At 46.5% G+C, this 17408-nt stretch overlaps 1 protein-coding gene across 1 annotated transcript; it reads left to right on the top strand.

Moving 5' to 3' along the window:
• Positions 1-220: 220 nt before the first annotated feature.
• On the top strand, positions 221-3081 carry LOC123807061 (protein EOLA1-like). The gene is given in 4 exon segments (XM_045820537.1): positions 221-387; positions 1066-1179; positions 1181-1349; positions 2188-3081. Coding segments are annotated over 3 exon segments (507 nt in total). The 5' UTR covers positions 221-387; positions 1066-1095; the 3' UTR covers positions 2442-3081.
• Positions 3082-17408: the final 14327 nt, after the last annotated feature.

Below are 17408 nucleotides of genomic sequence, written 5' to 3'. Positions count from 1 at the left end.
TGCCAGGTACTCACAACCCCTTGGAGACCGAGGGTCCAGCAGGTACTCTGACCCCGCTGAGTCTGTGGCCCAGGGCCCTGCTCCCCCCACGACACAGCTTCATCCTCCAGTGAGGAAGAAGGACCCCTTCCCCAGGTACAAGGAAAGGAGTCAAGGACAGGGGTTCATGCAGTCAGGTTCCCCATGACTGTGGGTCATCTGTTCATCCCTTGGTGCCACCTTCTTAACTGTAGAGTAGGGTGACGGTGGAGCTACCCCTACCCAGTTATTTGAGGATTGAATTCTAGGATCCGTGGATCATGCTCATTCCAGGGCCAAGCACGGGACCAGGGCATGCATACTGGTGCCAGTTGTTCCTGCTCCTGTTGTTCATTTCTCTAAGCTCGGGTGAGGGCCAGGATGCCTGCTGACAGTGGAAACCAGTGGGGTAGGAAGAGGATGGAGGAGGGTGGTACCCAAAAGGGTCCAGAGGAGACACCTGACAGGATTATCTGAGGTCACATGGTGTCCCCAGGGCCCAGCTCAGGCTGGATCCCAAGGATATGCTCTCTACAGCCCTGGGGGAGGGGCCACCATGCTTGGGGACCTGCAGTGCCTTGGGGGTGGCAAGGCCAAGGAGCTGAGAGTGTTGAGGTGGATGGGGAGAAGAAGCAAAGCCCAGGGTGGTCATTGCTGGGAGAGGACTAGAACCCGCCCACCCGGGGTGAAGCCGAAGGTCCCTCCTTCCCCACTCTGTGCTCCCTTGGCCTCAGTGGCCTCCTTTGTAGAACTGACCACACCCTGTCCTGACTTCCTTTCTGGAGCTCTCCCCACCTTCTTCCTTGAGTTCGCCAAAGATTCCATCTGATAGATGAGGCATCCTCATCGCCAGCCCCTTTCCTTGGGCCTGCCAGCTGACTGCTTGGTGATAGGAAGAAAGAGCCAACACTCTCTGCTCCCCCACCATCCCTGTCAGCGGGGTTCCTGGGTCTCCAGGGGACAGTGGGTGCAGGTCAGCCCACAGGCCATGAGCTTGGTGGGCTGGTGCATGATGCTTATTGACATTGGTGCTCTGTGTTTCCGCAGGCCACGTGAGGCCCACGGATCTCTGGGGAGATGAAGTTCTGCTGCCTTTCCTTCCGGCAGCCTTATGCAGGTTTTGTCTTAAATGGGGTCAAGACTCTGGAGACTCGTTGGCGTCCCTTTGCTGAGCAGCCACCGTCACTGTACCATCGCCATCCACATTGCTCACAGGGACTGGGAAGATGCCGTCTGGAGGGAACTGCTGCTGCAGAGGCTGGGGAGGAACCCCGCTCAGATTCAGTCCTTGCTTCGGGAAGGGGAGAAGTATGGCCGTGGAGTGATAGCTGGCAAGTGGCCACACCCCAAGCGCCGCTCAGACACCTCAGAACTCCTGAGGACCTTGCTCAGGAGTTTTGGGGCTTGTTTTCTTTTGAACCTGTTGGTGTGGGGCTGTGGTTTCTTTAAGCAGCACACCTTCAAAGGGGCAGCAGCGGGCCCTGGGCTGGGCGTCCGTGGGACAAGTTTCCAGGACCTTGGGCGAACCCTTTTGTCCACTCTGGGCCTCAGGTCCTGTTGGTGGTGTGAGAGGCAGGGACCATTCCAAGGCTGCATGTGGTATTGCCTGTGTGTATACATGTGGGCTTGTGTGCATACACATGTGTGTGTTTGTGTGGCAGGCCACGAGAGGCTGTACAGCACACAGAGAGGGTCGGGTGACCTCCAGACTCAGGCATCACACACCTGCCTCACCCCCACTCTCCATGGGCACCTGAGCAAATTCCTTCACCCCTCAGTGGTTGAGGTCCCACATCAGCTCCTTTCGCCTGGTGAAGTGCTTGGGAGCTGATGGTCTGTGGGTTCCGCACAGCAGCCGGGGCCCTTCTGACCTGTACGTGCTGCCCTCAGCAGTCTGGCTGGAACCTGCCCATTCTTGGGTGGAGTTGTTGAGGACAAGGCCCTGTCCTCTTCATTCCTCTCTCTGCCCCGGCCTCACCCAGAATTCCCTGAACGTAGTTGGACACATTGGAAGTGCACACAGTGAGAGGGACCCAGTTCACTCTGTGTCCATTTGGCGATATCAGCTTAGTCCCTAATGGTTATAACGTTGAATAACCATTTTCTCTCATAGGCAGGCCTTGGTTTATGAAAGGAAAAACATCTCTGTGCTTCTCTCTTGGTGCACAGGGCTCGTTGACATTGGGGAAACTTTGCAGTGCCCGGAAAACTTAGCCCCCGATGAGCTTGTGGAACTGGAAAATCAAGCTGTACTGACCAACCTGAAGCAGAAGTACCTGACTGCACTTTCAAACCCCAGGTGGTTACTGGAGCCCATACCCCGGAGAGGTGGAAAGGATATCTTCCAGGTGGACATCCCAGAGCACTTAATCCCCATGGGGCAGGAGGACTCCTCACAGGAAGATTACCGAGAAACCAGCTGACTCATGACCATCAACACACCATCCTGCCGCAGACACATAAATCAGGCTTAATCTGAATTGGCACCACAGTGGAGAGCGCTACCCACCACCTGCTGTTCACGTAAACAGCCTTCTGCATTCAGATGCACCAGGCTTTCCTCAGGGGATGCCTCCCTGGACTTATTGACAGTCTCAAGGACTTTGACCTTTAGAAAAAAAGGCAAAGCTTCCATTAAGTATCTTGGTGTTGTCACTCATTTAGGTCCTGCTCATGCCTGAGTTGTACAAAGAAACGTGTTTTAAGAGAACAGGTTAGTGTTCAGGACTCCCTTACATGTTTTCTCCTCTCTTTGTTCTGGTCAAACTCATAGAATGCTTCAGCAGCATCCAGGGGATGTTGTGGGAGGGCTGGGAGCGGGCCCTGAATGGTTGCCCGAGGGTGACCAGCCAGGGGCGGGACTGCCTCATGCACCATGAAGGGGACATCAGACTTTGAAACACAGCACCTGTCTGCCCTGGCAAGTGACTCTTGCTCTGTTGTAAAAGTGTCCCTTGGCTCATGAAGCCATGTGTTAGACATGTCACATAGCTACTTTGTGACCAAAGAGAGGATCTGAAATAGAGCTCTGATGGAAAAATGATGAGTATTTTGTTTCTTTGATTGTTTGTGTGTTTTGTGGGCAATCTTTTATTTATTTGGGTTCCTTCTAGGAGAGTTCCTACTGCTTGTTAGCTGTGAGGATGATGGGCTTTCTCCCAGGGGTTGACTGGAATGGCCCGTCTTCTGAGCCAGACTGCCATGGTTGCAGACGGCTGAGCAGATAGGGTGGCCCTCGTTTTAGGTGGGTCTCTCTGGGAGGTCCCTGGAAATTGGGCTGGAGATGCTCAGCTGCTGGTCAGAAACTTCCTGGCATCACTGGGGGACCCGTGAGGAAAGACCCTCCTGTTTTAAGGTACATGACTATTGGAAGGTGATCCACCCAAGGTCAGGAGTCAGGCAGTTCTGTCTCCTGGCCAGCAGGTGAGGCTCAGGGGACCCGATCTTCCTGAGCTTGCTTCAGAGCTCCCTAGCAGGCCCTTGGATGAGTGTGTGAAAATGAATGAGGACAATGGGGACAAACACCTGTGTCGGGCCAGGATAGCTAGCCTCCTAGGGCTCATCTGATGAGGTGTGTGTAGCATGGAAACAAGAGAACACAGACTCACAATTCTCATTGTTAATTTACTACCATGGAGTTGTGCTTTTCTTTATTAAAGCTGAAAATGGATTGGTGGTTACAAAAGTGGTGATTGTTCTCTGTCATTGGGAGCTTGGGGGCCTGTATTGTCCCTGAATTGCTCACAGAGTGCATGGCAGTCATCAGAGGAGCCCTCCTCCTCCTCATCGGGGTCTGTGGGTGAGGCCATGACTGAAAGGGCAGCCATCAGGATGGAATAACAGGTGTTGTACAAAGACATCACCGAATCATACAGTGGGTAATCTGGGTAGCTGGTGGGCAGTTCCCCTGTGCCATTGGTTCTGGCAGGAGCTGTGGGCGCAAATGTGACATTCTCAGATGTGCCCTCCCCACTTGGGCCACCTGGCTCACTTGGGCAATGGACTGTCATGGCACTGCTTGTGGACCACAGACCCGAGAACTTGAATGACCAGGTGCTACTGGGTCCCTGAGCACTTGGGGCTTTCTTCTGGGTCTTTGGGTCAGCTGCTTTGGAGCCTCCTCTATGGTTAATTCTTGGTGAGCGTCCTATAGGGGATACCTGCTTCTTCTTCCTCTTTGGAGGTGTTGTGCTGGTCCCTGGCCAAGTAGCAGTACTCACCCAGTTGCCTTCTCTCCTGAAGTTCTCGATGAGCCAAGGCTTGTCTCCTTGAAAGTTGGAATTGCAACTTCCCCCTGCGTATAGGTGGAACACCTAGCCGATCTTCTGAGGAACAGAGTGAACAGCCAACAGAATCCCAGCTTATACTAAGGTTGGAAGCCAGAATTGTGGAGGACATTGAAAAACAGATGGTAAGGAGGTTGCATTGGGACAGTAAGGTCCCTGGGACCAGCATGGGGACAAGGGCTGCTGCAGCCCCCAGCCCGGCACCTGCCGGGGCATGCCACAGGATCCTTAGACCAGAGCCAAATCAGCAGCTCCCTCCCCTGCCAAAAAGGGAGGATAGAGCAGCACCAGGATGGACCTGGATGCTTGAAGTTGCTGGGGGGAATAAAGACAAAGTGGGAGATGGACAGGGGGAGTGTACACCCGCTGAGACTGTGGACAGCAGCTGGGTCATTACCAGAGAAATTGAGGACCCGGTTGATGCCTGGAGAAAGGAGAAGAGTTCGGCCGTGAGGGACCCTGACTCGGATAGTCTCTGGTCTGGTTGGAAAGTTGAGCTATGTGAGAGGCCAAGCGCTTGTTAGGAGCGGCAGACGTCAACAGGAGGATTTTGTTAAAAAAAAAAAAAAAAAGGCTCTTGGTCACTGTTTAGGTGACTCTCCGGCAGCGGCCACCACCACAGGCACAACTGCAGCCTTGTCACCACCCCTGCCCCCCTGCCCCACCACAGCCTCAGCCACACCTCTGCCTCCACCAATGCAGCAGCCACACCCCACCCACACCACAGCCACCGCAGCACCCCTGTCCCCACGCAGCCCAGCTGGCTCGCTAAGAGGAAGGAGGAGGTATCCCCTGCAGAGGAGAGCAGCAGGGCTCAGGGAGTTAGCAGTCCCCAGAAAGACAACCCAGTGGGGGAGCTGAACTACCCTGAAGAGGCTTTGAGTGTGCCTAGCTCCTAGGACAGCAAAGAGCAAGAAGGTGGTGGGTGAGTTTCCCCTAATTAGTGCACCTCAAAGACGGCACAACTGGTGGATTGAAGGCGCCGGCCTGGCACAGATGGCAGCAAACGGAAGACCTGGGCTGGAGGCTGGGCAACTGTGAAGATTGTGGCCCAGACCTGGGCCCCATCCTTTCAAAACCACAGAAAAGGAGACAAGCAAAGCCCAGCCCTCTTCAGCCTGCAGCATCCAGGAAGACAAGCAGAACTTGCTTGGCTGGTTTAAAGTCAGCAAGAGCTTTTTGGTTTTTAATTCTTTTAAAAAAGTTTTTATTCTTTTTTTTTCCCGTTTTTTCCCCCAAGTGAGACAATAAGACCTGGAGCTGTGAAAGGACCAGAGACAGACCCAAAGAGGGAACAGAAGGCTAATCTCAACAACGGAGAAACTGAGACAAATTTCACTTTCCTATTCCAGAGAAGTTGCATGATATTGTTTATTTGTATTATTATTATTTTTCATTATTTTTACTTCTTTTATTTCATTACTATTTTTTCATTTCTATTTCTCTTTAGTTTTCTTCATTTTATCTGTTTGTTTAATTGCATTGTTTGACAGATTTTCCTTGTTCTCACTTTCATAGTGTCTTTTAATTTTTCTTCTTTCACTTCACTTGTGGTCTGATAGCACACGACTCTAGGCTGTATAGTTCCTATTCTTGTTATTCAGATCATATAGTTCCTGCCATATGATTATTGTTCCACTATTATTGTAAATAATTGTTGTTCCATATAATTGTAAATACTACACAGCACCCACCCACCCCTGATCTTAGCCCATTTCACTGTCTTCTGGAGTTTTATGACTGTTGTGGTTAACTCTATTCTCTTGCACACTACGCCTCTTTTCTATCCTTTACTCTAACCATACCTCGTAATCTGACTTCTCACAAGCTCTCTGTTTTCTGGATTCAACTCACAATCCTCCTCCACTCTAACAAGAGTCTTATCCCTCTTCCACCCTTTCTAAAAAGTGGCTAGCTGGCGAAATATCACAGTTAACACTATACTCATCTAAAGGACCTTGTTGGCTCTTGTCCAACTTATACTTATCTATCGTTTCTCTATCTGTTGGTACTTTAAATCCCATAGAATACATTCCCACTGTCTTAATCCATTCTGCCTTCCCCTCCAACTGATCACATAAGAGAGAAGATGGGAGCTGTGAACAACAATATACCTGCTGGAAGAGAGAACCCAACAAAGGAACCATGAACAGATAATAAAGGAAGATGGCAGAGGAGTAAGTGAAAGCCAAACTAACCTCCACCCAGCTTCAATGTGGAAATACAACTAAACGGTGGAGAAATTATCCAGAACAAACAGCTGAACGACAGGGAGAGAGAAGCCTCATAACCTCAGACAGAAGAACAAGCTTCAACACCACCTGTCCGCACCTGCACAAGAGCATACAAGACGTGGTGGGCAGAGTGACCCTCAGTCAACCAGCTGGAGGGAAAGACCCACCAAGCAAAGACCCAACAACAACCAAAACACAAAGACATATAGATGGCCAACATAAATGACATCCCAAGAGCAGCAAGTTCAGGAGATCAAGGAGACTGCACCACTGACTCTCACAGGTCTCCTACCATAGAAGTTCACAGCATGAATGCAGGGACTCAGAATAGATCAATTTAAGAAGCAGAGGCTAACAAAAAGAGTTTCACAAACAATGGGAAGACAAAGAAACAAACTCAAAACAAAAGGATAAGAGGAAGCCTCAGAAAGAATGCTAAATGAAACAGAGGCAAGTCAACTATTGGGTATTGATTCAAAGAAATGGTTATAAGGAAGCTCAAAGAGCTCACTGAGAATTACCAAAAACTACAGGAAAACTACAATGAACTCACTGCAAACTATATCAACACGACAAAGGAAATAGAAACTATCAACAAGAGCCAAGAGGAAATGAAGAATATAGTTTTTGAACTGAAGAACACAGTAGAAGGAATCCAAAGCAGGCTAGGTGAAGCAGAGGATCAAATCAGCAAGCTGGAGGACAAGGTAGGGAAAAAATCCCAGAAAGACCGGGAAAAGGAAAACAGACTCAGAGACAATGAAGAGGTGTTAAGGGAACGGCAGGATAACGTGAAACATAATAATATTCATATATTAGAGATACCAGAAGGAGAAGAAGAGCAAAGGACAGAAAACCTGTTTGAACAAGTAATGATGGGAAATGTCCCTAATGTGATGAGAGAAAAAAAAATCACACAAATCCAGAGAGCAGAGAGGGTCCCAATCAAGAAGAACCCAAAGAGGCCCACTCCAAGACACATCATAATGAAAAATGGGAAAATTCCAAGAGAAAGGGAGAATCTTAAAGGCAGCAAGGGAGAAATAGGAAGTAACACACAAGGGAGCCCCAATAAGTCTAGCAGCTGACTTCTCAGTGGAAATGCTACAAGCCAGAAGTGGACGGCCAGAAATACTCCAAGTAATGAAAAACAATGGCCTGCAATCAAGACTATTCTATACAGCAAGGCTCTCAGTTAAAATGGCAGGTGAAATAAGGAGTTTCCCAGACAAAAGAAGGCTCAAAGAATGCACCTCCAGCAGACCAGCACTGGGAGAGATGCTAAAGGGCCTGCTTTAAGGAAAAGGAAGAGAGAGAGAGAGAGAGAGAGAGAGAGAGAGAGAGAGAGAGAGAGAGAGAGAGAGAGAGAGAGAGAGAGAGAGAGAGGGAACACAGGTATGAAGGAAGTAAAATGGCATTGCATTAGTATCTATCAATAATAACCTTAAATTACATGGATAAAATGCTCCAATCAAAAGACACAACAGCTGAATGGATAAGAAAGCATGACCCACACATATGCTGCCTACAAGAGACCCACCTCAGAACAAAAGACCTACACAGACTGAAAGTGAAGGGGTGGAAACAAATACCCCAAGCAAATGGACACGGAAAAAAAAAAGCTGGGGTAGCCAATACACACATCACACAAAATGCACTTCAAAACAAGAGCCATAAAAAGAGACCCAGAAGATCACTTCATAATACTCAAGGGAAGAATCCATCAAGAAGACATAAACATTGTAAATAATATATAGTCACTCAACATAGGAGCACCCAAATATATAAGGAAACACCTGGAGGACATCAAGGAAGATACTGACAGCAACACAATTATAGTAGGGGGATTTTAACACTCCGCTGTCAAAAATGGATAGATCTTTTAAACAAAACATCAACAAAGATATTGTGGAATTGAGCAATGTACTAGGTCCAATGGACTTAACTGATTTAATATATATATATAATCTTTCATCCCAAAGAAGCAAAATACACACTCTTTTGAAATGCACAAGGAACATTTTCAAAGCTACACCACATGATAGGACACAAAACAAACCTCAAATTCAAGAAAGTTGAAATTATATCAAGCATCTTCTTAGACCACAAGGGCCTGAAACTAGAAACCCACCTCAGGGAAAAAAACTCAAAAAACACTCAAACTAATGGAGATTGAATAGCATGTTATTAAGCAATGAATGGGCCAAGAATGAGATCCAGGAAGAAATGGAAAACGTTTCTGGAAACAAATGAAAATGAACTCAGCAGTCCAAAATGTAAGGGACACAGTGGAGGCAGTCCTGACAGGGAAGTTCATAGCCATACAGGCCTACCTATAAAAGATAGAAGCATTTCAAATAAACAACCCAACCCTACGCCTACAAGAACTGAAAGGACAACAACAAAGACACCCCATAACAAGTAGAAGGAAGGAACTAACCAAGATCAGAGCAAAATTAAATGACATGGACACTAAAACCACAATTCTAAGGATCAATAAATCCAGGAGCTCATTCTTTGAAAATATAAACAAAATCAACAAGCCTTTAAGCAGACTCATCAAGAAGAAAAAAAAAAGAGTGAGGACCCAAATAAACACAATCAGAAATGAAAGAGGAGAGGTCACAACTGATACCACAGAAATACAAAGGATTGTAAGAAATTGCTATGAAGATGTGTATGTCAAGAGGTTAAAAAACCTAGGTGAAATTGACAAATTTCTAGAAAAATACAATCTTCCAAAACTGAGTGAAAAAGAACCAGAAAGCCTGAGCAGACCAATAGCACCTGAAGAAATTGAAGCAGTAATAAAAAAAACTCCCTACTCACAAAAGCCCTGGACCAGAGATGGTTTAACAGGAGAATTTTACAAAGCATTTAAAGAAAATCTAGCCCCTACCCTTCACAGACTATTCCAAAAAATCCAACAACACGGAAGACTCCCAAACTCTTTTTATGAAATCAGCATCATCCTAATCCCATAACCAAATACACACATAAGAAAGAAAGAGAACTTCAGGCTAATATTGCTGGTGAACATAAATGCTAAAATCCTCAACAAAATATTGGCAAACCACGTCCAGCAATACATTGAAAAGGTCTAACGCCATGACCAAGTGGGATCGTCCCAGGGATGCAAGCATGGTACAATACTCACAAATCAATAAATGCAGTACATCACATAAACAAAAGGAAAGACAAAAATCACATGATCGTATCAATAGATTCAGAAAAAAGCATTTGATAAGGTACAGCACCCATTTCTGATAAAAACACTCAGCAAAGTGGGAATAGAGGGAGCATTCCTCAACATAATAAAGGACATATACGAGAGACCTACAGCCAACATCATACTCAGTGGGCAAAAAGTAAAAGCTTTCCCACTAAAATCAGTAATGAAACAAAGATGTCCTCTTTCAGCACTCCTCTTCAGCACAGTATTGGAAGTCCTAGCCACAGCAATCGGACAAGAAAAAGAAAGAAAAGGCGTCCAAATTGGAAAAGAGGAAGCAAAACACTCATTGTTTGCAGATGACATGATAGTGTACATAGAAAATCCTAGGGACTCCACCAAAAAAACTACTCGACCTAATAAATGAATTTGGCAGAAACAGCAGAATACAAAGTCAATATGCAGAAATCAAAGGCATTTGTGTACACCAACAATGAAATATCAGAAATAGAAATCAGGAAAAAAATCCCATTTGATATTGTTACAGGGTGCAGCCTAGAGGGGGGACCCCAAATGGGCATTTGAAATGCGGTCCAGAACTTAAGGTGTCCAGGAGATTTTCAGATGTCTCCACCCCCCCGCCCCGGGTGTGGGTTGGGGGAAGGGACAAATGGAGCAGGGCCATTGAGATCTGTTTTGCATAGCAACAGCCTTGCAGCTACCCTATGAGCGTGGTCATTTAACATATCTATAGCCTTTGGCTGGTCACTTAGATATGTTAAATAGCTGTGATCATCTCTGAGCCAGGGGAATGGAAGTAACTTCCCCCACCAAGACGTGACTGGGGGCAGATCCCCCAAGCTACAGTGCCTGCGTGGGAGCTCGGAGAAGATTGGCTCCAGGACATGGGGGCCACACCTGCCCAGACTCATGATGGCAGCCCAGTAAAGCTAGAAGGATATGAATTCTGGCATGTGAAGCCGAGTGTGGGCGGAGTCGGAAATGAGGCTGCAGAGGAAGATTGGCCGCGGGGGGAAAAAAACCCAGACTTGGCGGCCATTAGGGGGGAGAACCACGCGGCTTTGGCAGAGTGGGGACTCTCCCTTCCCGCAGCCCTGAGGAGGAGAACCATGCAGCTTTAGTAGAATAGGGAGGACCTCAGCCATTGAGGGAGAACCATGCTGCTTTAGGAAGGAGAACCATGCTGCTTTAGGAAAGAGAACCATGCGGCTTTAGCAGAATGGGGAGGACCTCAGCCGTTGGGGGAGAACCGTGCTGCTTTAGGAGAGAGAACCACGCGGCCTTGACAGAGTGGAGACTCCCGCAGCCCTGAGAGGGAGAACCACGAGGCCTGGACAGAGCGGGGACCCCCACAGCTTTAGAAAGGGAACCACCACCTGGTTTTAGCAGAGATCCTGGTGACTCAGCTGAGGGTGCCAGGAACCCAGGGAGGCCTCCCAGTCGAGATGGAGTACTAACTAAGAACCAGAGGACTGCCTGAGCCATGGACTTCTATTTCCTTTCCTGAGATACGGTACTCTGGACTGGGCAAAGGGGGAAGGAAGGAAGGAAGGACTGTGTGTTTGTGGGTGCTTTTAGGGACTTTAGGATTTTTGATAAAGACATTAGGTCACTACTTTAAGTTTGTATAGCATTAAATAAACATTTCCTTTCCTTTTCAGGAATCTCTGGCATTGAGAGACATCTTTCCTCTGGCGGCGGACATAACGGACCCGGGGCCTTCTTTCAATAATACTATATTGTCCCAGGCCCCCCTTGTTTGTTCTGTAACAATATGGCAACAAGAAAGGTATAGTACCTAGGAATAAACCTAACTGAGGAAGTAAAACGCCTGTACTGAGAAAATTACACAAAATGGAGAAAGAAATTAAGGAAGACACAAACAAATGGAAGCATGTACCATGTTCATGGATTGGAAGAATTATCATCAAAATGTCCATACGACCCAGAGCAGTTTATATATTCGATGCAATCCCTATTAAAGTACCAATAACATATTTCACTGATGTAGAAGAAATATTTCAACAATTTATATGGAATCATGAACAACCACGAATAGCTGCAGCAATTTTGAGAAAGAAGAACAGTGTAAGAAGGATCACAATACCTGATCTCAAACTGTATTACAAGTCCACTGTACTCAAAACAATCTGGTACTGGCATAAGAAGAGACACATAGATGAATGGAACACAATAGAGAGCCCCAAAATAAACCCAAGTCTCTGTGGTCAATTAATATTTGACCAAAAGGACAGACGCATAAAATTGAGTAAAAATAGCCTCTTTGACAAGTGGTGTTGGGTGACCTGGAAAGCTACGTGCAAAACAAAAAGAAACTCAATCACCAACTTACACCATACACAAAAATAAATTCAAGGTGGATAAAAGACTGAAATATAAGTCATGACACCATGAAAGTCCTATAGGAAAACATAGGCAGGAAAATCTCAGATATTGCAAGTGGCAATATTTTCCCCCATATGTCTTCTGGAGCAAGGGACATAAAGGAAAGAAAAAAAACAAATGGGATCTCATCAAAATAAAAAGCTTCTACATGACTAAAGAAAACAGCATTAAAATGAAAAGAGAATCAACTGTATGGGAAAACATATTTGCCAACGGTACCTTGGACAACGGTTTGACCTCCAAAATATATAAGCAACTGACACGCGTCCACTCCATGAAGACAAACAACCCAATTAGAAAATGGGCAAAAGGCCTGAACAGACACTTCTCCAAGGAGGATATACAGAGGGCCCCGAGACATATGAAAAGATGCTCAGCATCTCTAGCCATCAGAGTGAAACAAATTAAAATCACAAGGAGATACCACGTCACACCGGCCAGAATGGCCATCCTAATCAAATCAACAAACAACAAGTGTTGGAGAGGATGAGGAGAAAAGGGAACCCTAGTTCACTGTTGGTGGGAGTGCAGACTGGAGCAGCCACTATGGAAAACAGTATGAAATTTCTTCAGAAAACTAAAACTGGAACTGCCTTTTGACCCGGCACTTCCACTGCTGGGATTATATCCTAAGGGCCCTGAAACACCAATTCAAAAGAACCTGTGCACCCCAATGTTCATAGCAGGACAATTTACAATAGCCAAGTGCTGGAAGCAACCTAAGTGCCCACCAGTAAATGAATGGATCAAAAACTATGGTACATTTACACAATGGAATACTGCACAGCAGCGGGAAGAAAGAAGGAGCTCCTACCCTTGTGACAGCATGGATGGAACTGGACAGCAGTATGCTAAGTGAAATAAGCCAGGTGGTGAAAGACAAATACCATATGATCTCACCTTTAAGTAGAACCTAATCAACAAAAGAAACAAGGGAGCAAATTATAACCAGAGACATTGAAATTAAGAACAAACTGATAGTAACCAGAGGGGAGCGGGGAGGGGATAATGGGGGAAAACGGAGGAAGGGTTTGGGGAAAAACTGTAAAGGACACATGGACAAAACCAAGAATGTGTAGGATCATGGCGGGGGGAGGTCAGGTGGCTGGTTTCACCAGGGGGGAGTGGAAGGGGGAAATGCATACAACTGTGCTTGAACAATGATAAAATTGAAAGAAAGAAAGAGAGAGAGAGAGAGAGAGAGAGAGAGAGAGAGAGAGAGAGAGAGAGAGAGAGAGAGAGAGAGAGAGACAGAGAGAGAGAGAGAGAGAGAGAGAGAGAGAGAGAGAGAGAGAGAGGGAGAGAGAGGGAGAGAGAGAGAGAGAGAGAGAGAAAGAAAGAAAGAAAGAAAGAAAGAAAGAAAGAAAGAAAGAAAGAAAGAAAGAAAGAAAGAAAGAAAGAAAGAAAGAAAGAGTTGGTATTGCGGTAGATCTGAAACAAAATTAATCATTTTAGTCATTCCGGGAGAAAATATATCTGTTTGACATTAAGTGGCCTCTCAGAGTCTTAGTCTGTTGCTTCTGCACAGCCTTGCAGCCATAGAGAATGTGCTGAGCTCTGGGCTATGGGGCCCCTGGGGATAGCCGAGCTTCTGAGCATAGGTAAGATAGAGCTTTGTGGTTCTAAGACGCCAGGCCACTCCCTGGAGCTGCTGAGCAACATCACTTGGACACAGAGCCGCTCTCCAATGCCACTCCTCCAGCTGTTCCCTCGCCCTTCTCCTTTAGTCCAATCAGGCTGCCATAACAAAACACCACAGATTGAGTCACTTACCAACTACAGAAATTTATTTCACACTGTTCTGGAGGCTGGAAGTCCAAGATTAAGGTGCCAGCATGCTACAGTGAGGGCCTTCCTCTCTGTGTCCTCACATGGTGGAAAGAGCTGGGATCTCTCTGGAGCCCCTTTATAAGGTGCTACTCCCACCCCTGAGGGCTCAGCCCTCATGACATAAGCACCTCCCAAAGGGCCAACCTCCTAATGCCGTCATCTTTGGGAGTTAGTGTTTCAACATCAGCCTTCTAGGGGGCACACAAACATTGAGACCACAGCACTCCCTTCTAGACTGTGCCCTCCTGGCCCTGAAACCCATGGAGGGACTCCTGCTGTGAGGGACTCCCCTCTACCTCAGCCCAGTTCAGGCCCCATGCAGCAAAGCTCCTTGTGTATTGCTGCCTCTCCTGGTGATGTCTCTTTCCTGATCAGGCCCCAACCGCTGGAACCCTAGTGTTTGCTAATGAGCTCTCTTGCAATCACATGGCTGCCCCTGAGAGGCCGGGGTTATCGGACCTCAGGTGCATGGTTTTCAGGGGTCCACTGGGGAGGGACTTAAAGGCTGACAAGGCAGGAAAATAAACCCTTGAGTTTTGGGACCCCAAACTCACAAAGGCCTTTCACTCTAATCTGCAACCTGAAACTGTCCACTAAAGGCTGTTTCAGCTTCAGCAGGTCGGGTGTTGAATGGAAGCCAGCAAAGCTCAGTTGAACGGGCTCTGGACTGTGGCACTATTGCAGATTTGGGATACCTCTCTGTGGAGGCTGAATCTGTCAAGACATCCCGAGTGCTGTCCTGTGCCATCTGGGTCCCTTGTAGATGTCGGGGATGAAGGGCTTGATCTCTCATGGGACCCAGTGAGTCAGGATTGGTCCGGGACACTGCATTTCTGATGCAGACAATTGCACTCCTCACTCCAGATGCCTGTGGAGGCTTCATGTGGTGACAGGACCCCTCACAGTGACTGGGAGCCCTCCGTGCACTCTGACTTGGACCCCCTCTCAGGAGGGTCTTCTGCACTGATTTGTTGTGCAGGACTGGTAGTCTGGCCCGATGAGTTGCAGTTTGCAACCAGGACTGATTGTCTGCTTCCTCACCTCTCTCCTGGTGCTCACACCAGTACTCACTGAGCAGTCTCCAGAAAGGCATTGCCCTTTTCCCTACCCCTCAATGGAGAAGCAGGCGGGATGAAAAGGGTTATGGAAACCCATTTTGAAACTGTGGAAAATTCAGAATTTCATCCTGGCCACTTCTGGAACATGACATGTTTTTTCTGGTTCACCTGAATGACAACGTTTGAGGATAATACTTTTTTGTTCCTCCTGCATACGACCCTTCCAGTTGAAGCAGACTAGGGGAGAAGAGAGGACAATTGGGGGAAGATAACAATGTAAAGTTTGCTGACTGAGTAAGGATGCAGGAAAAATGAAACCCAACACCTGGGGAGGGCTTAAGGATCTAGATTTTCCAGAACTGGTCCTGGAAGCTTTTGTCCTCCTGAGGAAAACTCGCTTTGCTGCTTTTGCAAGTGCCAGGAATCCAAATGGACTTGCTGAGCCTGGGAGCACACCTCACAGTGCTGACTAGGACACACCTGGGTGGGCCCAGCTCTGGCACTTTCCACACACAACACCTGTGCAGGTCATCCAGACTGGTCACGGACAGCCCAAACTGTTTGGAACTGCCTGCCTTCACCACTCTCCCTGGCTCCCAGGAGACCCCCTTCTGGTCCTCTAGCTCAAAGCTAGACTCCCCACACTACTGTGCACTTCCCTCCCATGGATCTGGCTCGCTGGCCAAGTGGCAGGGGCACAGGCAGAGAAGTAACAGAGTTGGATTCCTCTCACACTTTTGGTTAACTCGGCTTCTATTAAGTTTCCTTTCTCTTTGATTTCCTGCACTTTGAATATGATATGCCTAAAGCAGATGTTTTGTTGTTGTTGTTGATCCTACTTGGTGTTTTCTGAGCTTCCTGAGTGTGTGGTTTCATGTCACTAATTGATTTTGGCACATCCTCTGCCATTGGCACCTGAAATATTTTTCCTGTTTCTTTCTCTTTTCTCCTTTTCTCCTCTTCCACTTATGCATACCTTATAACTTTTGTACTGGTCCAGCATTTCTTGGATATGTACTCCCACCATTTTCATTCTTTGTTCTCTTCACATTTCAGTTTTGGAGGTTTCTGTTGACATATCTTCAAGCTTGCTCATCGTGTCCCCACTTGTGTCCAGTCTGTTGATGAGGCGATCAAAGACGCTGTTTATTTCTGTCACACTGTGTGATTTTTAAATAAAATATGTTTTCTTATGGTGGTAAAATACACAAAACATAAAATTTGCCATCCTAACCGTTTTTAAATGTACAGCACAGTGCTATTAAGTACGATTCTTTTTGTTGTGCAACCATCACCACCACCCATCTCCAGAATTCTTTCCTTCTTGCAAAACTGAAGCTCTAGTCCCATTAAACCATAACCCTTCATTGCCCCTTCTCCTCAGTCCCTGGCACCTACCTTTCTACTTTCCACCTGTAGGAATTTGAATAAAGTACCTCATATCAGGGGATCACACAGCATTTGTGTTTTTGTGTCTGGCTTCTTCCCCTTAGCATAATGTCCTCAAGGCTCATCTGTGTTGCAGCGTATGTCAGAATTTTCTTTCTTTTGGAGGCTGAATAACATTCCATTAAATCACATTTTGCATATCCATTTGTCTATTGATAGATGCTTGGTTTGCTTTCACATTTTAGCTATCATGAGCTATGCTGCCGTGGACATGGGTGTACAAATCTCATTTGGAGGCCCAGATTTCAATTTTGGAGAGCATATACTCAGAGGGTAGGATCACTGGATCATATGGTAATTGTTTTTCATTTTTGAGGAGACACCATACTGTTTTCCAAGGTGCCTGTGTCAATTTACAGCCCCACCAACAGTGCACAGGGGTTCCAATTTCTCCCAATCTTTGCTAACACTTATGATTTCCTGATTGTATTTTTTTCTTGGATTAGTAATATGGTGCATCTTTTGATTTGCTCATTGTCATGTGAACATCTTCTCTGGAGAAATGTCTGTTTGATTCCATTGCTCACTTTTGAATAGGGTTGATTGTTTTTCTTGCAAAAGTGAGGAAGGTCTATGTGTGCTGTCACGGGAATGTCCTGTTTCCAAATTATTAAGCAGTGAAGGCATGCGACGGATCGATATGTACATCATGGGTAATGCCTCATGTTTCACAGCACATCTGTGTATGAAAAAAGCTAGTATAAGCTTTGAAATCATATATACCATCATGTCATTTGTGGTGACCTCTGAGGAGGGGGCTGAATTGGGGAGGAATTTTGAAAAGGGGGAAACTGATTTATCTGTTATTAGAGTTTTTTTGCAATAAGAATCCATGCAGTACATAGTAGTCTTTATATTACAAAACATTTATATAAACCTAATGATGGAAATAGTAGAACAGAAATACATTCTGATGCGGTTTGGCAGGGGCCCC

This window comes from Phyllostomus hastatus, unplaced genomic scaffold (genome assembly GCF_019186645.2).
Source record: "Phyllostomus hastatus isolate PE091 unplaced genomic scaffold, TTU_PhHast_1.1 phas_scaffold_397, whole genome shotgun sequence".
Classification (NCBI taxonomy): domain Eukaryota; kingdom Metazoa; phylum Chordata; class Mammalia; order Chiroptera; family Phyllostomidae; genus Phyllostomus; species Phyllostomus hastatus.
This window is presented reverse-complemented; position numbering and strand designations above follow the sequence as displayed.